Source organism: Nerophis lumbriciformis, linkage group LG38 (genome assembly GCF_033978685.3).
Source record: "Nerophis lumbriciformis linkage group LG38, RoL_Nlum_v2.1, whole genome shotgun sequence".
Taxonomy (NCBI): Eukaryota; Metazoa; Chordata; class Actinopteri; order Syngnathiformes; family Syngnathidae; genus Nerophis; species Nerophis lumbriciformis.
In genome coordinates this window covers 16931728-16959654 of record NC_084585.2, presented here as the reverse complement: position 1 = coordinate 16959654, position 27927 = coordinate 16931728, and the positions used below count along the sequence as shown (strand labels likewise).

At 39.8% G+C, this 27927-nt stretch overlaps 2 protein-coding genes across 3 annotated transcripts; one reads left to right on the top strand and one right to left on the bottom strand.

Annotated features, from left to right (window-relative positions):
- Positions 1-23094, bottom strand: eno1b (enolase 1b, (alpha)). Of its 2 annotated transcripts, none has more exons than XM_061932721.2 (12): positions 22834-23094; positions 19309-19402; positions 18640-18735; positions 8817-8875; positions 8670-8739; positions 7345-7478; positions 6727-6949; positions 6454-6651; positions 2220-2421; positions 2037-2145; positions 1905-1963; positions 1-257 (listed from the first exon to the last, which is right to left on the bottom strand). In XM_061932721.2, exons 1-12 carry the CDS (start codon positions 22894-22896, stop codon positions 188-190), a joined length of 1377 nt encoding a protein of 458 aa, XP_061788705.1. In that variant the 5' UTR covers positions 22897-23094; the 3' UTR covers positions 1-187. The 2 variants fall into 2 exon arrangements, with proteins under 2 accessions (XP_061788705.1, XP_061788706.1); XM_061932722.2 differs by lacking the exon at positions 22834-23094 and adding an exon at positions 21141-21259.
- A 1107-nt stretch (positions 23095-24201) lies between these two features.
- On the top strand, positions 24202-26368 carry ppil1 (peptidylprolyl isomerase (cyclophilin)-like 1). The gene is made up of 4 exons (XM_061932369.2): positions 24202-24393; positions 24708-24862; positions 24955-25023; positions 25134-26368. The coding sequence occupies exons 1-4, from the start codon at positions 24338-24340 to the stop codon at positions 25352-25354; spliced, it is 501 nt and encodes a 166-aa protein (XP_061788353.1). The 5' UTR covers positions 24202-24337; the 3' UTR covers positions 25355-26368.
- The last annotated feature ends 1559 nt before the right edge of the window (positions 26369-27927 follow it).

Below are 27927 nucleotides of genomic sequence, written 5' to 3'. Positions count from 1 at the left end.
TTGTCACTGAGCAATTGTCTTTTATTTACTAGATCTGCACGCACAGCCTTACTTGTAATGAGTAGCTGTGAATAGCATAACTCATCTATCATCATTTACTTCACATTAAAAAAAACATTTAGCTTTATTTCTAGCAGCTTCTAGCTAGGGTTTATTGATTAGGTTGATAGGATTGCAAACGTCACATTTACTCTGCCAGGGGCTGTCTGAAGTTTTTCCCAGCGAAACAAGCCTCGTCTCCCAGCTCCTCTTCAATTCTGTGTGATAAAAAACATAGTTAATTTTGCACACAACATTCCTTGCTTTGATAATTCAAATAGTAAAAAAGAAAAAAAGAAAAAATCAAAACCAGGAAAGCACTCGGAGAGCGCACACCTCCGTCAGGCCATATAACTTTATAGTAAAGAATAAAATTAATAAAAAATCCTTGATACAGACAGTGATCCCGATCATCCCCAAAATCGAATCAGTTGTTCCTTATCCCATTTTTCACATTTCCTGAAAAGTCTGATCAAACGCGAATAACTTTTTGAGCTACATTTCTAAATACCAAACAGACAAACAAACCCCAACCAATACATAACCCCTTGGTAGAGGTAATTAATTTAAGAATAAATGAAATTGCCATCATCTCCGCTCGTGTTTGAATATTTATTATCGGTCCTGCTAGACACCGGCACTTATTTAAAAGGTACGTCCTTAAAATTTGACAACAAAACAATTATACAGAGCGATTCGGTGAAAAATCTCGGCATTATTTTCGACCCAACTCAATTGTTTGAGTTGCATATTAAGAGTGTTACCAAAACAGCTTTCTTTTATCTCCATAACGTCGCCAAAATCCGTCCCATTTTGTCTCCCAGCAACACTGAGATAATTATTCATGTGTTCGTTACGTCTCGTCTCCATTACTGTACCATATTATTCTCAGGTCTCCCCATGTCCATTTATTCAAAAATATTACTACAGTTGGTACAAAATGTGGCTGCTGGACTTTTGACAAGGGCAAGAAAGTTTTATCATATTACGCCTATACTGGCTCACCTGCACTGGCTTCCTGTGCACTTCAGATGCGATTTTATGGTTTTATTACTTGCATATAAAATACTTAACGGTTTAGCTCCATCCTGTCTTGCTCATTGTATTGTACCATATGTCCCGGCCAGAAATATGCGTTCAAAGAACTCTGGCTTATTAGTGATTCCCAGAGCCCAAAAAAAGTTTGCGGGCTCTAGAGCATTTTCTATTAGGGCCCCATTATTCTGGAATGCCCTACCAGTACAGAGATGCTACCACAGTAGAAGCATTTAAGTCCCACTAATTGATATATTCTAGCCTTTAAATAGACCCCTTTTTAGAACAGTTGACCTGCCGCTTCTCTTTTCTGCTCTACCACCCTCTCCTGCGTGGAGAAGTTATCAGGTGGACACGGCTCAGTTTCCACAGAGGAGACGCTGGCTGTTCCAAGTCAGGACCCATGATGGACCGCTCCTCTATGCATCAGTTGGTGACATCTCTGCGCTGCTTACTCGTCTACATGCAAGTGGATCCCCCTGCTGACCTTCTTATGAACTGGACTCTCACATTATGAACCCTACCCACTCTGCATCCATTGCACTCGGTCACCTGGGAAAGTCCTCCAAATCTGTGGTCTCGCGCAAGGTTTCTCATTGTTCCCATTGGGTTGAGTTGTTTTCCTGCCCAGATGTGGGTTCATATTTGAGGATGCCATTTTGGTTTGTGAAGCCTTTTGAGGCACTTGGGATTAAAGGCTGTATAAATAAATGTTGATTGATTGAATGACTGATTGACATCTGGAAAACGAATCGGAATTGACCTGCAGTGTGAACATAGCCTGACAGACAAACAAACCGTGGCCTGGCAGAGTAATAAAAGAGCTGTACCTAAGAATTTGATTGTATTTGGCCAAACGCTCCGAGCGACAAGGGGCACCAGTCTTGATCTGAAAGTGAGCAATAAAAATGTTAGGTTTATTATCTTTGTCTCACATATTCGATGTTGGATTTAAGCCATACCTGTCCAGTGCAGAGGCCAACCACCAGATCTGCAATAAATGTGTCTTCTGTCTCTCCAGAGCGATGGCTCACCATCACTCCCCAGCCGCTCTCCTGTGCCATCTTGCACCTGGAACAAGATCACCTACTGCTTGTACGGTCCAGGCGAGTTGCAGCGTGACTTCATCAAAAAACAAGACTCACGCTCGCATCGATTCTGTAACGGTGCCGATCTGGTTGACTTTGAGCAGCAGACAGTTGCAGGCATTCTCCTCCACGGCTTTGCAGATGCGAGTCGGGTTGGTCACAGTGAGGTCGTCGCCGACCACCTGGATGTCTGTCGTGGCAGTGAAGTCGCTCCAAGCCGACCAGTCGTCCTGGTCGAACGGGTCCTCGATGGACACCACTGTCCATCACAACACAATCTGAGCATTAGCTTAATATTCATTACACTTTTGGGGTTCATATTTAACATTTTATACAAATGTTACTCTATTGACAGACTCCAAGACAGTGTCACGCACCTCCAAAAAGAGATTAGATGGTCAGCACAACTCTTGAAGGGTAGACATGGCAAATGTGAAGCTGAAGTTGGAGGAGTTTAAGTGCAGCTTAGAGTAAAACCCACTGAGCATTTTAACACTGACCCCAAAAGATTTAGAACGAACTACTAAGATAACATGTTCAATTACCAATCGTTAGTCTTTAATAACATATTGACCCAAATAGAAGGGTATTCTTTCCCTTAAAAAAGCCTGAAAAAAAACAGGGTTGTTTGGGGTATAAAGATTTATACAGTACACGCAAACTAACAGATTGCACCAAATGACTTCTCCACAAGCGAGTCAGAGTTTTTCTTCCAGTCACTCACACACACGTTAGGGATCTGGACAGATGACCACATGCCGGGAAAAAGTGTCTCATATTTAGAAGATTTATTCCTCTAGTTTAGTAACACTAATAGGGATATTTTCTTGATGCTAACGAATATCACCAAAGAAGCTGTAATGTGGTCATCTGTGTCGAATACATGCACGTGGCTTTCCTGTGCAACTACAACTAAGCTTTTAGTTTCTGTTATGAAAATCGACAATGATAATACGGTGGATGGGACCAACAATCACAATATTTATTACTAGGACTAACCATGACGGTAGTTTATTTGCACACCTAGGTCTTTTTAGTTATATTTAGGCATAGTAACCACAGAAGAACACAAAATAATGCATACTTGCCAACCCTCCCGATTTTCCCAGGAGACTCCCGAATTTCAGTGCCCCTCCCGAAAATCTCCCGGGGCAACCATTCTCCCGAATTTCTCCCGATTTCCACCCGGACAACAATACTGGGGGCATGCATTAAAAGCACTGCCTTTAGCGTCCTCTACAACCTATCGTCACGTCCGCTTTTCCTCCACATAAACAGCATGCCGGACCAGTCACATAATATATGCGGCTTTAACACACACATAAGTGAATACAAGCCATACTTGATCAACAGCCATACAGGTCACACTGAGGGCGGCCGTAAAAACAACTTTAACACTGTTACAAATATGCGCCACACTGTGAACCCACACCAAACAAGAATGACAAACACATTTCGGGGCGGTATAGCTCGGTTGGTAGAGTGGCCGTGCCATCAACTTGAGGGTTGCAGGTTCGATCCCCGCTTCCGCCATCCTAGTCACTGCCGTTGTGTCCTTGGGCAAGACACTTTACCCACCTGCTCCCAGTGCCACCCACACTGGTTTAAATGTAACTTAGATATTGGGTTTTCACTATGTAACGCGCTTTGAGTCACTAGAGAAAAGCGCTATATAAATATAATTCACTTCACTTCACTTCATTTCGGGAGAACATCCGCACCGTAACACAACATAAACACAACAGAACAAATACCCAGAACCCCTTGCAGCACTAACTCTTCTGGGACGCTACAATATACACCCCCGCTACCACCAAACCCCGCCCCCCCAAACCCTCCCCCCACCTCCATCTCCCGAAGTCGAAGGTCTCAAGGTTGGCAAGTATGAAATAATGTGATCTCTTGTCCTTTCCTTACATTTAGTTCTGCTCTCAAAAACTACTAATCTAGTAGAGGATAAACTCGATTGCATCACAGAAAGCTTCTCAAACAAATCAAATGCTCAAACAAACATTTTACTAAGTGATCGCTGCAGACACGAGCATAGTGTGATTGTATGCCACAAGATGATGAAAGTGATAATTTTAAGAGCCATATTCTTCGACACACTTTTGTTTTTTTCCCTGACTTTATTATCTTTATGAACCACTTCTTTCGGGACTCTATTTAAAGCTCTGGCCTATCTCTATTTGAATGACTGGAACACCCCAAAACAGAACAGCAAGACGGCATTTTCTGCTGAAACTGTACACTTACTTTCACTTGTTTTTAAAGCTACGCTCAAGCTATTTGACCATCATGTGAATTAAGCCGCAACGAAGAAAAACGGATGTGACGTCATATGCAACCAAGCTATATCCCTACTTATGTTGTTAGTGTAAAACTGGACTGGTGATTCTAAAATTGTATCTCTGGGTTGCAATTATCCCGAAAGCTGTTCCTTCTAAGTCTACACAAGAAAAATAAAGTTTTGATTTTACAGTTGACGTGTAAGTTTGAGTGCTGCTCAGAGACAAATCTGATTGGCGAAAATAACGCTGATTGGCCTTTAATATTTCGTGGAGGTTGCTGACATCAGAAAAAGTTGCGAGGCCGCATATAATTTGCGGGTACTGGTTGAATTTACGTTAATTGGTGCAATTGCGACATTGCAAAATCCTAGAGGGACTAAGTATTAGAAAAATAGAAATATTATTTCAAAGGTTTTTCAGGTGTTGTGCTAAAAAACGTGTAGAAAAACTTTTTTCCACTGAAGAAACCTTTACAGGACCTTTTCCATTTACCAGGGTAATTAAAGTATCCCCTGTGTTTCCACCAAAAACTACCCAGGGAGATTAGAGTTACTTCTTCAGTAACAATTTTTATTTCCTTGTAGTGAGGTGGGACTTTCGGGTGTCCCCAAGAACCTTAGCGGGGAAGGCTGTGTTGTCGAACGCTGATTGGTTGAACACAGTTGGGCCGTTTCTGAATAATTTGCATTCGAAGTATCATCCGCCATTAGAGTATGCAAGGACAACTTCTTTATGTCTTATATTTTGTGTATTTCTATTACAACATATTTGACAAGAGAGAGAAATAAGAACGAAAGGAACTTTTGACTTGCAGGAACTTTTGGGGGGCATCTCTGTGTGCTGAAAAATGCTAAGTAGTGGAACTATCTTGCAGGGTTTTTACTTAGCTGTAGTCTTTAAACTAAATGCAGTTTATTGTTGTTTTTAAAATTTTACAAACTTATTTCATGTGCAAAGCTACTGTACGAGAAGTGAACGGACACTTTCAAACAGGTTTAGTGAGGAATATAAAGTATTTAGCCGTACTTCAAAGCGGCGAGGTGAGCTGCTCACTATAAGACTCCGACATCTTAGCTTGAAGAGAAACGTGAAATAAAGGACAAGTGGAACGAAAGTAAATAACATCAAATATTCGTTATTTACTTTGTTACATGCTTTAAAAGTAATCAGTGACACAGCATTTGTGTAGTTATTAGCCTGAACCCAAATGAACCATATGCTAATGCTAAAAGGCTAACGCTAAATCTGATGTGTTTATGTTATCTCTGTGAAATAAACACTGATATTTATTATTTATATATTATTTACAGTGGCCTAGTGGTTAGAGTGTCCGCCCTGAGATCGGTAGGTTGTGAGTTCAAACCCCGGCCGAGTCATACCAAAGACTATAAAAATGGGACCCATTACCTCCCTGCTTGACACTCAGCATCAAGGGTTGGAATTGGGGGTTAAATCACCAAAAATGATTCCCGGGCGTGGCCACCGCTGCTGCTCACTGCTCCCCTCACCTCCCAGGGGGTGATCAAGGGTGATGGGTCAAATGCAGAGAATAATTTCGCCACACCTCGTGTGTGTGTGACAATCATTGGTACTTTAACTTTTAACTTTAACTTTACAGCTGAAATGGACATCAAGGAATCGCCTGACCCTCATGAATTTATCATTTACTGTGGGCACGATTTTCTGACTGTTGGACAATGTGGACAAAAGCCTGACTTTGTATGTAAAATCCGGTACAAATATTGTTTTTGTATTTCATTTACTTACACTTTAGTAAAATAAATATGACCTAATGTCTGTTTATTTACATCAGTGTAGAAATATACTGTAGCACTATTGCATATGTCATCAGCCTGATTTGTATAAACTAAATAACTCTAAATGCGTTGGAAATACAACACACAAATGTACAGGAAACTATAGTTCCAGGATCTAAAGGTTCCAGAAACTTAAAGATCTTGAACTTTTGGTGAAAAAAAGCTTAACTGTGAGTAGATGACCTGGATAATCCTTAACAAAACTGTTGTAGAGCTCAGCCAACTCCTCAGGAGCGATGTAGCGAGATGGATCGTCAGGAGATTTGAAGTCCAGGTCGTATTTTCCCTCTCTGTAGAATTCAGAGGCTGCCACGTCCATACCGATCACCACCTCATCTGTGTACCCTGCCTTAGCGATGGCCTCCTTTATTAGCTCCAGCGCTGCGGTGTGAAACATTGCGTTAAAACATGAAGATACAGGATAAGTTGTACTGTAACGGGGTGAAACCAAACTACCTTCCTGGTTCTCCAGGATGTTTGGGGCAAAGCCGCCTTCGTCGCCCACATTGGTGGCATCCTGGCCGTACTTCTTCTTGATGACATTTTTCAAATTGTGGTAGACTTCGGCTCCAATGCGCATGGCGTCCTTGAAGGTACTGGCGCCAACCGGAAGGATCATGAACTCCTGCATGGCAAGTTTGTTGCCCGCATGGGAGCCTCCATTGATCACATTGAAGGCCTAATGGAGAAATGTACTGTGGTTAGCGTATATATAATCTTCTCTACAAAAACGAGGCTAAGATATGTTGACTAATGTGCTGAAAGGTTTAGCAGGACTTTGAGCCATAATTATCGGTGCTGCAGGCAGCAATTTCAACCTCCACTTTAAATTTAAGTTTCACAGTTGCCGCCCTGCTGTGTCTTGTGGTAAATATGTTTTTCCAGAGCGTTCTTTTTTAAGGTGTGATGTTTTTTTTTAATTCAAGTAATGAAAGCAAGGTCGGGGCAATTAATTGAGGACATATTTGATTAGGTGGCATTAAAGTGGAAGTGAATGTGACGTTAATGTGAAAGTAAGCAAATTTAAGCTGCAAGTGAGTATGAGGCGTGGTTAAGGTGGAAGTGAAGTCTCACCGGCACAGGCAAGATGACCTTCGGGTTTCCTGCAAGGTCAGCAATGTGACGATAAAGAGGGACCCCTTTTTCTGCGGCGCCGGCTTTGCAAACCGCCAGCGACACACCGAGAATGGCGTTAGCACCAAATTTAGCTGTTCAAAAAAAGAAATGTATATATATATATATATATATATATATATATATATATATATATATATATATATATATATATATATATATATATATATATATATAAAACATTAGTTTAACGTAGTACAGATGGCTGTTTTTTTGTTTTTTTTTAGTCCTTGGCAAAATTCATGGTTATTGAGCTATTTTAATAGATCTTGCACTAGTTTGCTTGTCAGCTATAACATGATAAGATGTGGTTCTTTTGTTTAGATAGCTCAGCATATATTGACTTACATTGTATTGCTTTTAGCATCTCAACCCTTGAGTCTACTTAATCTAAAATTTTGTTAAGGGTACAAAAGCGACGAAAAACAGACGCGCTCAAAAGAGTGTTATAAGGCAAATACATTTTTTTTTAACACTTTAAATTTTTCAACAGCTCCAGACCTATCCATAGATATGAAGTGTTTGTATCTTTGTACTGGGTTTTCTTATGGTTTATGCCGTTTTGGTTAAAAAAAACAAGTTATGACAAACATATTTCCAAAATGAGTTGCAAAGTGGAATATTTTAGATAGGGTAATAGTATCCTTTAATAAGTCAATAATTCACAACAACACTGATTTTGATGCAATATTCATTTTGAAACACTGACAGTTTAAAAAAACAAAAAAAACCTCAAATTCTCCGTCTCTGCCAAAAAATGGACAAACTCACAAAGTAAGTACCGGTACTTACTCACAGTATGTGTGTGTGTGTGTGTGTATATATATATATATATATATATATATATATATTTGTAATGGGCTTTTATTTTATGTATAATGTGTTTTGTAATTTAAAAAAAAAGGATTACGACAAAAACCTAAAATTTGCAATATTTCCAAAAAACAGCAATACTTAAGATGAGGTAACAGCCTTTATTAGGTCAATTATTTATAACAACACTGATTATCATGCATCACTATTTTTGGAACAATTAAATTTTTTCCAGAAAAATCACTTTCTCTCTACTTAACCGAAAAACGGACACGCTCATATTTTATCTTTATATAGTAAAACAAAGATATGTCTATAAAAATATTTATAAAGTTTTTTTTAGCCTTCATGAAAATAATTATGCAAATTATGCAAATTAGATGGCATCGAGACAATCCCAAAGATTGCGGTCTAGGAATTGAGAAGTCACAACAACAATGATCGCCACCTACATTTGTTTTCTGTGCCGTCCATGTCAATCATCATCTGGTCAATTTTCTCTTGCTCAACCACAGACACTTCCTGAAAAACCCCTCAGAATGATTCATTAACGTGAGCACAATGCATGAAAACTTATAAGTGACTGATTATTTTCCTACTTGTCCAACAAGTGCGGGTGCAATTGATGAGTTGATATGCTCTACAGCCTTGGAGACCCCTGCAGTAACAAAGTTGAAATATGACACATTAATACACACAACAATGTACAGCAAGTGTGTAAGTTAGCAAAACTGTGAAAATTGGTCAAAACAAGCACCCTTACTGTGTTGCCAGTGCTATTATTCTTCTCACAAATACACTTCATGGTGGCTCTATTAATTATTATTAAACATCATGGGGAATTAATTGAATTCTGTCATACAAAAACACCCAGTGTAACTTGAGGGTGTTTAGCCAAATCACAGCAAAATTTGATATACACACCTTTAGGGGACACATTTGTCTACATTTGAGCAAAATTGTTTGAAAAACATAGCATTCACTAGTAAAATAGCTTTGTAGAGTTCCACATAAATATTGGACAGATAAAAGGAATTATGACGTGATATTGATTAATCAAATAAAATTTTAAATTGCTCCGATTAATCTTGCACTCCAAATCATGATATGAGTTTTCACCTGTTTATATAAGTTGTCTATAGCATATGCCAATAAAAATAAGAATGTGTCAATGAAGTGAGAATACCCGTATTATGCTGTAGTTGGGTTTGGGTGAGCAAATCAAGCTCTCCTTCTCCCCTGACTGTGTCATGCTGTAAACAGCCTGCCGTGAAACTCCCCCATGTACATTGTAAACAAACATTGCGTCGATCAAGTGGGACTTCTTCGCTGTTTCAGTGGAATACATTTTGCATCCTATTTGCACCAAATATTTTGCAAACTATACACAAGTTGGTGGAAAGAAAGCTTCAACACATCAAACCTTATCAGCCACCAGAAACGCCAGCATTGCCACAATGGTGTTTTGAGAGCCTACGAAGCTTCCCCCAAGCTAGCTGCAAAGAAATGAGTACACAAACTATAGTTGATTAAAAAAATATAAACAAACAAGTTATTGGTATCAGTCTGCAGAAAGTTATCTGTATCGGCTGTATCCCTGGTTTCTACACCTTTGCAATGAGCAGCTTAATGGTTTATAAGGCATTGAGCGTTTGTCTAATGATTATGAAAACGATCGGTAATATTAAAAGTATGCTAACATGTCCTACAAAGTATTTTCAGCACAACCCCAAAAACAAATCATAAATATGTCCAACCGGTGAGCAGACTCCCAGAAGAGTCAGCCCTGCAACAGCAACACTCTGCTTTACAAGAAGCCGCAACCAGCCTCAGCGGCATGCGGAGGCTGGTTGCTGAGGCTGGTTCAATCATTCAAACGACAAACTCGTTTTTTATCCATAAAAATATTGAGAAGCTGCACATGCTGTGTGTGACGTGTTTCAGTTTGTTCAGTCTAGTACTGACCCAACAAACCGGATGGATGAGCATTGATAGTCATAAATTGAGTACAAATTGAGAACAGGAAGTGAACAAAAGTGTTAGTAATTGCTATTAAATGGAAAGGGGGTAGGATTAAATAAGCTTTGCTTCTTCTTACTCCTTTTCGGGCATGCTGTAATGAGAAACAGGAATTATGTGATGTACCATAGTGTAAATGTATGCATGCTGGAAATTAACCTTAAACCATAAACCACACACATCACTTGTTATCAACTCGGATCTTTATAGTCCATCACTAAAATACATATGTGTGCAACATAACAACATAAAAAAACATGTAAAGTAGGGGAATATTTCACCTTATGCATGTAAAAGATACCAATAACTTGCTCAGTTTACAAAGTGGAACCTGCTTTTCATGGCAGTAGGTCTGGCCGGGGACGCCATTTATGTTGAAATAGCTTGTCTCCTAAATTCCACATTTGCAGCTTTGAGTGGCTTTCACCTCACTCTGTCGGCTTCCGTCTGCTGCAACGTTTCAACCTATTTTTTGTGCTAACTTCTAGAAGCAGCAGTTCATCCTCCGTTCATTCAAGTTCAAAAGGATAAGGTTGTGAAGTCTCATTGGTTCAAAAATAGTCGTCTATGTTGTTTTTTACGAAGTCTGCCATGATTAGAACACACACAAATGTTATGTATCCGGAAGTAGGACACACAGATGTTGCCAGAAGTCGTATGTGTGCTGCTATGGAAACGGAAATCAATGCGCGGAAGAAGTTAGTCCCGGAAATGATTAAAATGATCAAAATACGGTAAATATTGAACATATTACATATTGTTATGAATGTGTATGTTACATTTATATATAGATATATGTATATAGATAATCAAGGTTTCTGTGGTTTATCCGCTACCGGGGTAGAGCAGAATATACGTTAGGTCAGGAAAAAACACAGAGGCTATATCATCCCTACAAGCCTGTTTCCCAGGTTTCCCTGCTCGTCAGGGGATTTTATTGAAGTGTCTGTGACTGTTACATGGATATATAGGGTACATTACATGGGGGTGTGGCCTTGCTTCTTCGACAGAGGAATTGTACCCCTCAATCAGCAGGGAGCTACTGAACAAAGCACTGGATTTTGCCTCAAAATACGACATCACCACCATGGACTAAAGGAATATCATAAACCATGCAAAGAACTCAATACTCGCGCACCAAAAGCAACCTTGGCAGAAGACCATTGGAACATTCGACTGAAAATGTTAATTTCCCCTCGGGGATTAATAAAGTATTTCTGATTCTGATTCTGTAAGAATGGGAAGTTATGACGGGGCCGAAACATGCAAACTAGTAGAAAGCTTCCTACTCTCGCAACTCACAAAATTAGGAGTAAACATTGGACTATAGAGACGACGGACTGGCCGTTTCCAATGCCAGACCGAGAGCTTTGGGAAAACATCAAAAAATAAATATACCGCATTTTCAAAAACACTGGATTACAATTGAGGCAAACAAACACACTGTAAACTTCCTGGATGTAACACTCAACCCGAACAATAACACATACCGACCATTTACAAAGCCCGACACCACATTACAATATGTACACCGCGACAGCAACCACCCGCCTGTCACAACCAGTAACATCCCAGCTGGCATCAACAGGAAACTGTCAGCCCTGTCATCAGACAGGGTATCATTCAACCAGGCAACACCTCCATACCAGAAAGCACTCAACGAAAGTGGATACCAATTCACCCTCCAATACGACCCACCAACAACTAAAACAAGAAAAAACAGAAAACAGGACATCATACTCTGGTACAACCCCCCAATTTAGCAAAAACGTCGGCACGAACATCGGACTCAATGACAAGCACTTCCCCAAAAAACACGTACTCAGGAAGATATTCAACAGGAACACCTTGAAACTTAGTTTCCGTTTACACAAAGCCGGATAAGGTTCCATCCATCCATCTTCTACCGCTTGTCCCTTTTTTGGGGTCAGCTGCATTCGGGCGGAAGGCGGGGTACACCCTGGACAAGTCGCCAGCTCATCACATGGGCCAACACAGATAGACAGACAACATTCACACTCACATTCACACACTAGGGCCAATTTAGTGTTGCCAATCAACCTATCCCTAGGTGCATGTCTTTGGAGGTGGGAGGAAGCCGGAGTACCCGGAGGGAACCCACGCAGTCACGGGGAGAACATGCAAACTCCACACAGAAAGATCCAGAGCCCGGGTTTGAACTCAGGACTACTCCGGACCTTCGTATTGTGAGGCACATGCACTAACCCCTGTTCCACCGTGCAGGGTAAATCACACCTAACCTTATCCGTGTCCACACACAACAATGCCACCGTTTAAGACCCCCACCCCCCTCCGTCCGCCGGCGCAACGCGACCAAGTACGCATGCGCGAAAAAAAAGAAAAGAAAAAAAAACACACCTGTGCGTCCATCTGCTCCAATCTCCTCAGGAGATGACTTTACTTCACTGTGAAGTTATTTAAAAGAGTTATATTGTAAATTGTTTGCTGTGCATTTTACATTTGTTTGCTGTGTTTTGTGTGCCAGTTTTTAAATTAAAATGTATCTCCTTTGAACAATATTCAGTGTTTGGTATTTCAATTAACTAGAATCCAGTGTGCTGTGGGGCCCTATCGTAGTGAATCACACCTCAGCATCATAAATTAATCAAATCTTTAATCGACATGAGAAAGTAGACAATGCGATAAAGAACATTTTACAACAATTACAACAATTAATCTTGACAGAGAATACCCAAAGTATTGTTGTTGTGGGTTGACTCCGCCGTTGGGGTATTCTTTCGTGAGATATGGCGTCAGGGGATAAGGTGGGTCACCCAAAATAAAAAAGGGAGTGGATCTTCATCTTCCAGCAGTTGTTTGGTACACAAGGGGGTGGTTCCATCTTTCAACTGCGCGCTAATGGCGGAGTTAGCGAAGATGCAGGCATCATGCACGCTCCCTGGCCATTTCACAGTCACGTCCATAAAGCATACTTGCCAACCTTGAGACCTCCAATTTCGGGAGGTGGAGGGTGGGGGGTGGGTGCGGGGGGCGTGGTTGGGGCGGGGGCGTGGTTGGGGGCGTGGTTAAGAGGGGAGGAGTATATTTACAGCTAGAATTCACCAAGTCAAGTATTTCATATATATATATATATATATATATATATATATATATATATATATATATATATATATATATATATATATATATCCCCGCGACCCCGAAGGGAATAAGCGGTAGTAAATGGATGGATGGATGGATATATATATATATATATATATATATATATATATATATATATATATATATATATAAATAAAAGAAATACTTGAATTTCAGTGTTCATTTATTTACACATATACACACACATAACACTCATCTACTCATTGTTGAGTTAAGGGTTGAATTGTCCATCCTTGTTCTATTCTCTGTCACTATTTTTCTAACCATGCTGAACACCCTCTCTGATATGCATTGATGTGTGGCACGCACAAAGTGCTTTCATCAAATGCACTAGATGGCAGCATTGTCCTGTTTAAGAGTGTCACAACATTGCTGTTTACGGCAGACGAACTGCTTTACGGTAGACGTCCTTTATATTGTGGGAAAGCGGACTCAGGTCCGCATGGAGCTGGAGGGGGCGTGGCCTCCAGCTCCGCCTGAATTTCGGGAGATTTTCGGGAGAAAATTTGTCCCGGGAGGTTTTCGGGAGAGGCGCTGAATTTCGGGAGTCTCCCGGAAAATCCGGGAGGGTTGGCAAGTATGCCATAAAGCAAGATTTATAGTCACACACTGGCTGTATCACATCCATGGGAGGAAGGTACAACATTTTTCGGTAAATAGACTCACAGCTGACCCTGACATTTGAAAGTTCTCTTGCCGTCTGAGAAGTGTTGTATCCTAAATAGCTGCAATCGCCCGTTGCCTTCTCATAAGGTATTGATTTGTGATTTCCAAAAGCACCTGTACATGTAGAACAGTGATCCTCAACAGGCGGACCGCGGTCCATGTCCGGACCCAGCGACGTGTCCGTCCGGACCCAGCACGAATTATAGTAAAAAAAAAAAAAAAAAAAAAAGTTTATTATTATAATTATAATTATTATAACAAAATATATAATAATTGTATTTATCTTTGAATTATCGCTAGCGCAAGTCAACGTTCTTTGTTGTTTTTAGTCAAATATCTCCACGTTTCGTTTACACTTCTCCGTGATTCACTCACTCCGTCTCTCTCTCTCTCTCAGAGAGAGAAAGAGAGAGAGACGGAGTGAGAGCGAGAGAACGCCACTCTGATTGGCTGATTCCGGGGGTTGTCCTCTCTATCACAACGACGCGCTGATAGGCTGTTACCACCTGGGTCATACACATGTGCCCAGTGCATGGAACTTTTCGCTGCAGGCACACAGTTGTCTCTTATCGCTACTTCGCTAACTGTTCACTTGTCAGTCACTGAATATGAATCAAATCACAATGGCATGCTCCAAGTTGGCTCAGGCTGGTAAAAGAAAGGTGGACAGGGAAAACCGACGTTTCAAGGAAGAATGGACAGAGCAATATGTTTTCATCCTACCTACTGCAAGTACCAGACCAATGTGTCTAATATGCAACAGTACTGTTGCTCTGGTGAAAAGTGAAAATCTGAAACGTCACTATCTGAAAGAGCACTGCGAATTTGAAGAGACATTTCCTCATGATTCAGAGCTAAGAAAAAAAGAAATAATGAGGCTGAAAAAGTCATATGAAACATCAAGCAAGATTTTTGTTAAATCTATGACACAACAACAAATAGCAACAGAGTGCTCACTCAGAGTGGCATGGGTTTTGGGTAAACACAAGAAGCCATTCTCTGATGCAGAAATAATTAAAGAATGCTTGACTGAAGTGATGGGTGCCATGTTTGAAGGCAAAGAAAAGGAGGAAATGACAGCTAAAATAAATCAAATCCCACTCTCTGATGCCACAGCTACCAGACGTACTGAAATACTGGCTGGTGATTTGTCCAAGCAGCTTTGTGATGGAATAAAAAACGCAGAGTGCATATCCCTAGCAGTGGATGAGTCCACTGACACCACTGACAATGCTCAGTTGTTGGTGTTTGTGAGGTATTATGATGAGGAAAAGGGGGAGTTTATTGAAGATGTTTTGGGCCTGGCAAACCTCAGTGGACAAACAAGGGGAGAAGACATCTATAAAGCAATATCAGAAATGCTGAATGAAAAGGGATAGATCTGAAGAAAGTTGTGTCCATTGCTACTGATGGAGCTCCAGCCATGTTGGGGAGAGAGAAGGGACTGGTTCCGCGTCTGAGAGAACACCACCCTGGCCTGATATCTTATCACTGCATAATCCACCAGTCTGTCCTTTGTGCAAGTCTTGGAGAAGTGTACTCTGAAATCATGACAACAATGATGAAGCCCATAAACTTCTTGAGAGCATCATCTGCACTGCAGCACCGCTTGCTGCGCACATTCCTAACAGAGGTAGATGCTGCTTTTGATGATTTGCTCGTGCACAACAACGTCAGATGGCTGAGCAAAGGCAGGGTCCTGGAGCGTTTTTGGGCCATTAGAGAAGAGCTGCAAGTGTTTCTGTCCCAGCAAAATAGCGCAAAAGCAAAACAGTTCCTGGAATTTCTGCAAAATGCTGGGAAAATGGCATTTTTGGCTGATATAACCTCCCATCTCAATGACCTAAGTCTCAAGCTACAGGGGAAGAAGAACACAGTGTGTGAGCTGATGTCAGAAGTCCGTTCCTTCCAGAGGAAGCTGGAGGTTTTCAAAAGTGACATACAGGTAACTAATTTGTTATTATTATTTTCTACTACACACTATTTTCTTCCACTTGATAATTCATACCTATTTTTAAGCATTGTTCCTAATATATATTTAAACTGTGTATCTACAGGAGGAACTGCTCCACTTCCCCAAACTTCTGGAACTGACCAAAGGAGAGGGAGATCATCAGTGCTATTTGGAATTCTTGGAAAAACTCATTGCAAATTTCAAGACTCGCTTTGATGGCTTCATTTTGGGAAAACAAGTCCTGCTGTTCATTGAAAACCCATTCCTGATCAGAAATGTGAGTGCGTTCTCTGCAGAAGCAAAACAAGTCTTCCCATGGGCCAGAGCTGCTTCACTGCAGACTGAGCTCATTGACCTCCAAGAAAGTGTCGCACTGAAAGAGGCTCAGTGTGACGCCATCACCTTCTGGTCAAAGCTGGTCATTCCTTCCAAGTTTCCTCTGCTGCATAAGATGGCCTGTCACATCCTCACAATGTTTGGCTCAACATACAGCTGTGAGTCTGCCTTCTCTACAATGAACATTGTGAAGAACAAGTACCGCAGCAGACTGACCAATGAACACCTGGATCAGAGTCTCCGCCTGGCCATCACACCTTTTGTGCCAAAGTTCAAAGTCTTGGCTTCAACCCCAAGAGCCCAATTCTCCCATTGAGCAGCTGTGTTTTACACAATGGGGATGTACTGTAACATAGTTATATTTGCACATGAATGAGATCTGTTGAGGTCATTTGTTTACCAGGGATAGGAGGGTTGTGTTTAAAAGTATTTATTTTTTGTTAAAACTGAAAGTTTTATTTAAGTTCTTATTTATTTTTGTTTCAAAGAAAATCTTTCATGTATTTTATTGGATATTTATTTTATTTTTGTTAATTTTAAGAAAATGTTAAACTACTACCTAACTCCTGCTACTATATAAGCTTGACCGATAATAAACGGACCCAGCCTGTTTCAAAAAAACATTTGTGGACCTTCAAGATTTGTACTTGAGGACCCCTGATGTAGAAGAAGGAGAAACACGGGCATGTCCGCATGATCCGCCTCCAACTTTGTTATGAAGCTGACTATGGCGCGTTCTTTCTGATGTCTCTTCCTGTGTGGAGCGCGGTCTTTCTGGTGCCACTTCCTGTGTGGGCGGGGTCTTTCTGGTGCCACTTCCTCTCCAAACTCACTTTGTAAACGATCAATGAGTCCATACAAAGCTAAGTGCCGGAGATTCAAGAATTACACGGCTGACTTACCCGGGTAAAAATTTGTCCGAGGAGGGGGACCTTAAACGCTAGTTTAGTGTGGCTGAAACGGGGCTTAGGCTAAATAATTATTAGTTTAAGGGGTTAAAGAAGTTAGTGTAGACATGGCCTTAGCTACAGCTGCATGATGAATATTAAACAAACCATTGACTCACACAAGAAAAAGATGAGCACTCACAGACAAGCAACCGCTAACAACTCTAACTCCACAGATAGCTGCAATTGCAGACAAAGGATTACCTGCCCACTCAATGGAAACTGCTTAAAAACATCAGTTACCAAGCCATCGTCACCCGCAAGGACAACTCAAACACAGAGATATATATTGGACCCACAGAAAACACCTTTAAAACCGGCTATAACAAATCACACAGCATCATGTCGTAGGCCCCAACTCAAGAACTCTACAGAGCTGAGTAAATACATATGGACTCTTAAAGACAATAAAATTGATCACGCGAATTGTCGCATCTAGCTCACCATACAACTGTGCAGCTAAAAAATGCAACCTGTGCCTGAAATAATTGTTTTTTATTTCATACCACCCCACCATGTCCACTTTAAACAAACTGGTCTCATCATGACGACATAGAAGCAATGCGCTGTTGTGCAACAATGGCCACAACCCCATGTAATGTACCCTATATATACAGGTAACAGTCACAGACACTTCAATAAAATCCCCTGACGAGCAGGGAAACCTGCGAAACAGGCTTGTAGGGATGATATAGCCTCTGTGTTTTTTCCTGACCTAACACACACACACACACACTCACACACACACACACACACACACACACACACACACACACACACATATATATATATATACTTGCAGTGTGAAAAAAAAAAGTTGATGGAGTACACACACACACACATATACATACACATATATATATATATATATATATATATATACTTGCAGTGTGAAAAAAAAAAGTTGATGGAGGGCTCTGAAAGCTACAACGGTGACTCTCTTTAGCAGCATCTTCCGAGCGTTTATCATCTTTAAAATCCTAATAAAAAAAAGATCTGTGTGCCTGTCTCTCATGATTGTGAACGATAGGCAAAATTCCCCAAAAAGTGCAGTTCCCCTTTAAAGCTGATGTCTTAATTAGAGCCACCGAACAAGTGTTTGTGTCATAATCCGATGAGTCGACTAATCGCTAAAATACAGTTGTCGATAACTGGTCGACCATGTGTAGTTGAAAATTGACGTTACCGTATCAAATCAACAAAAAATATATAAATTGCTAGATGGAAAAAAACAACTTGTCATTCAACCCAAAACGCGTGTCACCAAAAGATAATACTATTCAGCGTCCTCCTGTTGACACAAAGTAAAATAGGCCTGTGAGAAAAAGAAATGGCGTGAATTAACTTTTCGCAAACCTTTGCCAAGATAACGAGACTTGTCGTTGTCCCGCAGTTCCAAGGCTTCATAAATGCCAGTCGATGCTCCGCTTGGCACCGCCGCCCTGAACAGACCTGGGAAGAAACAAGACAAGACAAGACAAAAGCAATAGTGTGGGTCTAAAAGTCCAACTTGTAACAAAAATGTTACTAAAATTAATATGAATAAATTCCATCCATCCATCCATTTTCTACCGCTTATTTAATATAAATTAAATAATGTATATACAGTACAGGCCAAAAGTTTGGACACACCTCTCATTCAATGCGTTTTCTTTATTTTCATGACTATTTACATTGTAGATTGTCACTGAAGGCATCAAAACTATGAATGAACACATGTGGGGTTATGAACTTGACAAAAAAGGTGAAATAACCGAAAACATGTTTTATATTCTAGCTTCTTCAAAATAGCCACCTTTTGCTCTGAATACTGCTTTGCACACCCTTGGCATTCTCTCGATGAGTTTCAAGAGGTAGTCACCTGAAAGGGTTTTACTTCACAGGTGTGGTAGTTTTGATGCCTTCAGTGACAATCTACAAGGTAAATAGTCATAAAAATAAAGAAAACACATTGAAATGAGAACGTGTGTCCAAACTTTTGGCCTGTACTGTACATAATTAAATAATAAAAAAATCTAAACTTACCTTGAGCAGTGCACAGATCCACCTCCACTGTGGGGTTCCCACGGGAGTCAAATATTTCTCGGGCGTGAATTTTGAGGATGGACATGATGAAGCACTTCAGGAGGAGATAGAGACAGGTGGTTACTATATGGAACAACACACTTAATCCGTTTTTTTTTAAACTGCCGGTCCATGGATCAAAACCCGCGCAGGAATGACATCAGACCGGCTCACCTAATCCATTCCTAAAGTGAGAGCTACCAACATTTTTCGAGCAGATTCCTAAAAACACCCGAGCTGACATTTTCTCGGACAATGAAAAGTGCTCAGACATGTACTGTTGTCATAGAGGATCTTTGACTAGTGTTATTGCAGTAGATCTGCAAAAGCAACAGATTAATATTGCAACAACACATTACCAGTAGGGTAAAACTAACCTGTCTCACAACTATCTCAACCCAATCCCTATTAGAAGGTAATCGGAGCGTTTTTGCAGTTGATCCTTGAAAACAGATGTGCTCATGTCATGTAGAGCAGTGACTCTTAAACTGTGGTATGCGGGCTCTATTTAGTGGTACATTAAAGAATCACTTAAATCAGGGATGTCAAACTCGTTCTCATTGAGGGCCACATCGCAGTTACGGCTGCCATCAGAGGGCCGCTTGTAACAGCGAATAATGTATGAATTTTGACATAAAAAACAGTAGTAGTTTTTTTCAATTTACAGTAATATGCTGTAAAGAACAATGTACCGGTAATATTTATTGTATTTTTTTATTAATTTGATGGGTAGTTTGCTGTAAGGTTAAGTATTTTTATTTAGACAAAAACTTGTTTGGAAAGTATGATAATACACTGTAATGTTTGTTGCAATATTGGATACTATTAAAGTTTTAAAATTATGCAATATCAAGCAGTACATATATTTTTTATGTCAAAATGAAATAAATCAATGACATTTAGTGAGAAATGATTAAGTACTTTATTGACACATCATTTCCAGGTGTTTGCGGGCCAGATCTGGCTCCCGGGCCTTGAGTTTGACACCTGTGACTTAAATAAGTGTTTCACCCCCCCTATTTTTAAACCCAATGTTACTGTTCAAATTGTGTGTAACATTACAGTGGCCGAAAATATTAAATATACTTGGTAATTAAACCTTTGCTTTGTTTTAATTAAATAATTAGGCCTACTGCGCTACTGTATTGTAACATCAGTCATTATGGTTGGACTTGTAGAGCCAAGTGTTTTCTAGGCGGTACATGGAGAAAAAAAGGTTGGATAACCACTGATGTACAGGATCTTTGACAAGCTTTTCTTTTTGCTGAACACAGAAAAGCTCTTTTGTCAAATTTGGCATCTTTGATTTGCGTTCCGAAGTTACTCCTTGAAAAACAGCAGTTCTCCTGTCATGCAGATGATATTTTACTTTTTTTTTTTTGCAGATCTAATATAAAAACATCAGCGTACTTCTGTTTAATAGAGCGCACGGATCAAATCTGTTTTATAGAGAATTGTTGACAGGAGTTTTTGTTGCAGGTCTTTATAACAGCAACAGAGCGCTCCTGTTAAATAGAAATGGCAGAGTGCTTTCATCATAATTGTACCATCTTTGACTTTTGTTTTTGCATTTAGTCCTTGAAAAAACAGCAGTTCTCCTGTTGAGTGTTTTTGTAGGTCTTTAAAAACAGCATTATGCTATTGTTACATAAACAATCTTTGACTAGCCTTTTTGCAGTAGGTCTTCTATCATAAGAGTGTCATAAGAAGATATTTGACTAGTGTTTACAACTTAATGAAAACAAGTAACATTCAATAATATTTCTCTCTATAATAAAATATGTGCGACTCACCTCTCTTAGTTACTCTCTCCCGGTTGAAGCTCACACACAAATATATCCTGACCTTGCTTGAAGCTTAGGAGTCCTAACAAACATGCTGCTCCTCTTCCTAATTGGATTACACTTCCTCATCCTCATCTGATTGGTCACATGACTCTGATCACGCACAGGTGTCGCCATTTGTTTCGACCCACGTAGAGTTGAAAATAATTCGTACTTTAAAAGTTTTTGTATTTACAAACAATATCAGACCTACAGTATGCAGGGTGACGTCACTTCGCACCAGTGTTGGGTTAGTTACTGCAAAGCAGTAACTAGTTACAGTTACTAGTTACTTCATTTCAAAAGTAACTCAGTTACTAACTCAGTTACTTACACCAAAAAGTAATGCGTTACTGTGAAAAGTAACTATTTAGTTACTTATTTTTTTCTTCTTTTTTTTTTTTTAAAGCTCCCATTAATGCCCTTTTAGCCTTCATTTCAGTACTGTTATTGCACTGGAGAATAATACAATCTGTTGATCAACTTGACATGCATTTGCATCACTCAACTCTGCTAAGCAATGTGGTCTACATATAACACACAAAGACAAAGATATGTTACAAAGGCCAATTTGTTTCTGGCCAGAACAAATTGACAAAACTATTTTAAATAGCTGCAACATAACGTACATAAGTAACAAACAGCATAATAACAGCATAGATGTACACCAAGAAAGGCACACACTACATACACAAAGCCTAACCAGGCATTTTCTTTACTGAGCAAAACTCTTTATTGTCGGCCATAAACACATCACCAAAACATTAGTAAAAAAAATGATATCTAGCAAAAGTGGTCATTTTCTGCAGTACAAACCAGACCAAAAGCTACTTTGTTATATCAACAGCAGCCACTCGCTCTTTCTCACGTGTGCCAACACTTGCACATATGGCACTTAGCCAGTGATGCGTTTACAGCCACACAAAAAGTCGGACAACTCCAACACCACACATAAAGTGTAATTCCAGGTCGTTACACTATGATTTACCAATCAAATGTGTGCTTATTCTAGTGTCATTTATTAGGAATCTTATTTTATAAATTGTAATCATTAAATGCTGTTAGTATATTAAATAAATACTAATAAAAATATATTTTTTACAAACAGGAAGTTGCAGGAATGTACACATGATCCCCTGCTTACATCTCATTGTGCAACATGTGAATGTTTTAATGGGAACTAAATGAAAGGGGTACAAACTATTTCCAAAGCAGGACCTCCACCCAGACAAACAATACAAGTACACAGTTCATGAAAAACAATATTTGTTGTTATTGTCATTGTAAGTGGGCCTAAACACTTATATTAGAAATGGAAATTACTGCTGTCATTTGATTATAATAATAAGAGAATGTTGTCTGTCTATCTGTGTTGGCGCTGTGATGAGGGAGGGGACATGTCCAGGGTGTAAATGCCTTCCGCCCGAATGCAGCTGAGATAGGCTCCTGCGACCCCGAAAGAGACAAGCGGTAGAAAATGGATGGATGGATGGAGATTGAACTTCTTATTTAGTCAGGTTTGGGACAGGTGTGCTGCTGGTGTAGCCACAGTGTGCACGTCTAAAGTTGCTCACATGGGCTCCACTCAATGCTCAGGGAGTTTTTGCGTTTGCTCACACACATGAACAATTAGAGGGAACATTGATTGACAGAGTGTGTGTACCTTCAGCGGTGAATGATGAGCAGAGGCAGACTTAATCCTTAAGTGGTGGTGGTGAAGTGGCATCAGAGTCTCTATCTCTCTTTACTAGCTTCGTCGAAGCATGTTGCTTATGTAGCTTGTTTCAGCAGATTTGAATTGCTGTTTTGGGCAGTAGATGGGATCTTTGATCCAAAGCACAATTTACATTTAACTAAAATGTTCTTTTCTTTGTGCTCGACAAAAGAAAAGTAGTGAAAATATCTCCATGTTAGCAAACTCGACTTCTGGCTCTGCCATGATCAGACACGCCCCCCTCCCCTCCCTCCCTCTCCTCCCTCCCCACACTCACACACACCCACACAGAGCGCATGTCTCTCTCTCTTCTCCGGCTTGTGACACAAGAAGAATCAGAACGATGACACAGCAGCGCTCCGATAAAACACACTTTATACTACATAAAAAGTAACGTAAAAGAACGCAGTAACGCATCATGTAGTAACGGTAACTGAGTTACTGAATATAAAAAATAACGCGTTAGATTACTAGTTACCGCCGAAACTAGCGGCGTTACAGTAACGCGTTAGTCCCAACACTGTTTCGCACCATGGTTAGTCAACAGCATATGTCTGCAGACCCAGGGCCAATGTAATTAGGTACCCCCTGTCTTTACGTTAACTTTGATTCAGATATAACATATATTACTTTCATCATGTTTATTATAGTGGTAGGAGTTTGCTAACCTGACCAAAAAATGTCAGCTAAACATTAGTAGGCCTACATTAGCATTTCTACAACAATGCAAACTACACTTAAAATGATCTATGACAGCCAACTTATCCTCAATAGTTGATCTTTTTTGCAAAACAAAAGTCCAAACCCTACGGTTTTGAGGACCGGAAAACATGCTAAACAGGAAACACTGCTTCTTTCTCTCTTTTTCCGCTTCTTCTAAATTCTGTATAAAACACTGCTGCCACCATGTGGTCAACATATGACCTACAAGTTTTTTTTTTAGGCAAAAAAAAAAACAACCCAAGATCTAAACTTTTTGAAGGCACACGTAAGCATTGGAAGAGTTCATAATATAAATATAAAAAAGTTTAAACAATTAAAGTTAGACTAATATTGTTTGCTTTACGTAATTTCTTATTTTTAACTAAAATTGTTCATGGAAACCCTTTTACGAAACATAATTCTAATCGGAGTAGCACAACTAAAGTTAATGGTTAAGAAAAAAGCACAAACAAACAAATCCCCAAGATCACATAAGGGTTAATTCTAATAAACAAGCAATTCATAAAACATTTTGATTTATTAAAACGTTTCTTGCTCAACCACAGCATAGTGTCCAGCAGGGGACGGCAGAAACTAATTATTCTCGTCAACAAACGGAGGAAGTGACGTCAGTTACACAAAGCGGAAACACACCGAGAACGGTTTGAATGAGCGTGCAACGATTTTGTATCAACTTGATACTGAAACTGTTTTGATTGTTGATGAATCGGTTGGTGTTTTTTTGTACATAATGTCAGGAATTCCTCCGGATACATGGCAGCCTCCCACTGTTACACTAGAAACAACGTATGTATTTATTTAAACCCTTTATGCCAACTTGCAGGCTTAGAAACAACGTATGCATTCATTTAAACCCTTTATGCCAACTTGCAGGCTTAGGAACGACGTATGCATTTATTTAAACCCTTTATGCCAACTTGCAGGCTTAGGAACGACGTATGCATTTATTTAAACCCTTTATGCCAACTTGCCAGCCTGCTTACAGTTTTTGGTGATCTCTGTTAATTACTATAGTCACAAAGTGGATTAACTCCCACTTAAAAAAAACAATGAATCCGTTTTCACAGACTTTAAACGTGCATGTCCACTTTTCACTGCAGGATGGGGACAATTGTGTTGGAGCTTTACTGGAAACATGCACCCAAAACCTGCAAGAATTTCGCAGAGCTGGCTCGAAGAGGCTACTATAATAATACCAAGTTCCATAGGATAATACAGAACTTTATGGTGCAGGGCGGTGACCCCACAGGAACAGGTTGGTTCATCATCTTCTAATTGATATATGATTTTCAATTATCATTAGTAATTACACCTTCATGCACACTTTTTATTTGTCTTATCTTCCAGGTCGGGGTGGTGCATCCATATATGGCAAGCAGTTTGAAGATGAACTGCACCAAGAGCTCAAATTCACAGGTAAATTGAGCTCAAATAACCAAAACAATATGAAAAGATGACTTGATGCCTAGCAGAGGTCTGTCCAATAAAACCCTGTACTTACAATTTAACAATGGAATCATTTTTAGGTGCTGGTATCTTAGCAATGGCTAACGCGGGACCGGATTCCAATGGAAGTCAGTTTTTCCTCTCTCTCAAACCCACTCAGTGGTTGGATGGAAAACATACCATCTTCGGAAGAGTGCATCAGGGCATGGGAGTGCTGAACCGGATTGGGTTGGTGGAAACCAGCGGTCAAGATCGGCCTGTCGACGATGTGAGGATCATCTCTGCTTATGCGGCCAACTAAACAAAAAATGCCTTTTACAAAATAAATACGTCTTTAGTGTCAGTGTTTATAAGTCTTTATTGGACATCACATTACATAGTTAAAGGATGAACATTTATTGGGACATCTACTCGAGAGGGCCGCGCGGACATGTCTACCCTGGTACCTTGACTGCTGTTGGTACCAGGATGAGTCCTTTGACCCACTTCCAGATCTCATGCTTGTGTAGACATTGTAGGGTGCGCACACAAGCACACACTCACACACACAAACATAGAGGTCACACACACTACTGAGCCACACTCTCAAGGAAACGCATAGAAGTTTGACCAGGCCTGTGAGCTTATCATCAATGTGCAGACATTGTAGGGAGCGCATGCAGACATGTGGAGGCCATACTGTGCACTTTTCCGCGCACAGTGATGGGCAAGCTACTTGGAACATGTAGTAAGCTAAGCTACAAGTTACTCTTGATTAAATGTAGCTAAGCCACAGGGGAAGCTATCCGCGGAGAATTGTAGCAAGCTACACAGCAAAAGTAGCTTGCTACATTAAAACTACATTTTCCGCCATTTATATCTATGGGCCCACATGTACAATATCAATGTTCATGTCACTGAGAGTGTACAAATGGAACCAACAAGGGTCCATTACAATTAACTATCTGTCATTTAGCTGGGGACACCCTACAACTACCTCTAGTGGTCCCCGCACCCCACTGTATGTATTTATTTAGTTTGCCTTTTCTTTGGCCCACCCCTATAATGTTATTAATTTTCTCTACCTGCAGTAAAACAACAGCATCTATCTATCTTGTCAAAAAAACAATGACTTGCGTGTTGTTGGGAACAGTTGGTAATTGATTGAGAAGTTTATTGACATCTTAAAGAATTTAATCCATGTAATGCTTTAAAAAGGCAAATGGATGGCACAAAAAGCCAAAAGGCTTGTTTCCAATTGTGGTCCATTAATCATTAAGTGATAGTTATGTGCAGTAAAACTTTTCATGAACTCAACTCACCTTAATGCAGTGGTTCTCAAACTTTTTTTGTCATCCCCCACTTTGGACAAGGGGGAGTTTTCAAGCCCCACCTGCCCTCATCGCCCCAACAGAACGCTAATGCCAAGCTTAACATTTTCAAATTTATTGAACATCAAGTAACATGAAGTTGTATACATTCAAACTCAATAACATAAAATAACATCAAGTTCAATAATAAATAAAATAACTTGCATCAAGTTCAATAATAAATAAAACAAAACTTGTTATAATTGCTCTGACATTTTCAAGTATGTTTTTTTTTTTTTTTTTTTTTGAGTCGTCAGCTTGAACGTCCCTCTGTCTCTGACTCCCTCTTTGTCATGTGACATGAGTGCGGGACTGTTATGATTTTGCTTAGTAGTTTTGAAGACCCACCTTATCTTTCTTCTGATTGGCCAGTTCGTAAGGTTTCGCCCTAACCTTAGCCAATTGTGACTCATCATACGAACACCAACCAATCATCATGGATTTTCTCCGTAAGTATGGATCTTCTCATTCATCCAGGTCTTTGTATTTTCTCCATATTTTTTGGGGGCCGGGATTCGCAGTCCATTTTCTGTCTTTGTAGCTTGTAGCTTTGACGTAAGCTACTTCGCTACACGGGTCTAAAAGTTGCTAAGCTACAGGAAAAGCTACTCGTTTGCTTAGCTACGTGTAGCTTGTTACTTTCCATCACTGTCTGCGCAACATTCTGAGTTGTCTTGAAGAAATTCACAGAAATTTGACCATGACTGCGATCTTATGTTCAATGTTCAGACATTATTGGGAGTCCAGACAGGCCATACTTGCCAACTTTGAGACCTCCAAATTCGGGAGATTGGGGGGGGGGGGGGGGGGGGGGGTTAAGGGGGGAGGATTATATTTATAGCTAGAATTAACTGATAATTCAAGTATTTCTTATAAAATAAAATAAATACTTGACTTTCAGTGAAGTCTAGCTATATATATATATATATATATATATATATATATATATATATATATATATATATATATATATATATATATATATATATATATATATATATATATATATATATATATATATATATATATATAGGGACGGCATGGCGCAGTGGGAGAGTGGCCGTGCGCAACCCGAGGGTCCCTGGTTCAATCCCCACCTAGTACCAACCTCGTCATGTCCGTTGTGTCCTGAGCAAGACACTTCACCCTTGCTCCTGATGGGTGCTGGTTAGCGCCTTGCATGGCAGCTCCCTCCATCAGTGTGTGAATGGGTAAATGTGGAAGTAGTGTCAAAGCGCTTTGAGTACCTTGAAGGTAGAAAAGCGCTATACAAGTACATTTATCATTTATATATAAATATATATATGCATTTTATTATATATATATATATATATATATATATATATATATATATATATATATATATATATATATATATATATAAATAAGATAAAGACTTGAATTTCAGTGTTCATTTATTTACACATATACCGTATTTTCCGCACTATAAGGCGCACCTAAAAACCACAAATTTTCTCAAAAGCTGACAGTGCGCCTTATAACCCGGTGCGCTAAATATATGGAT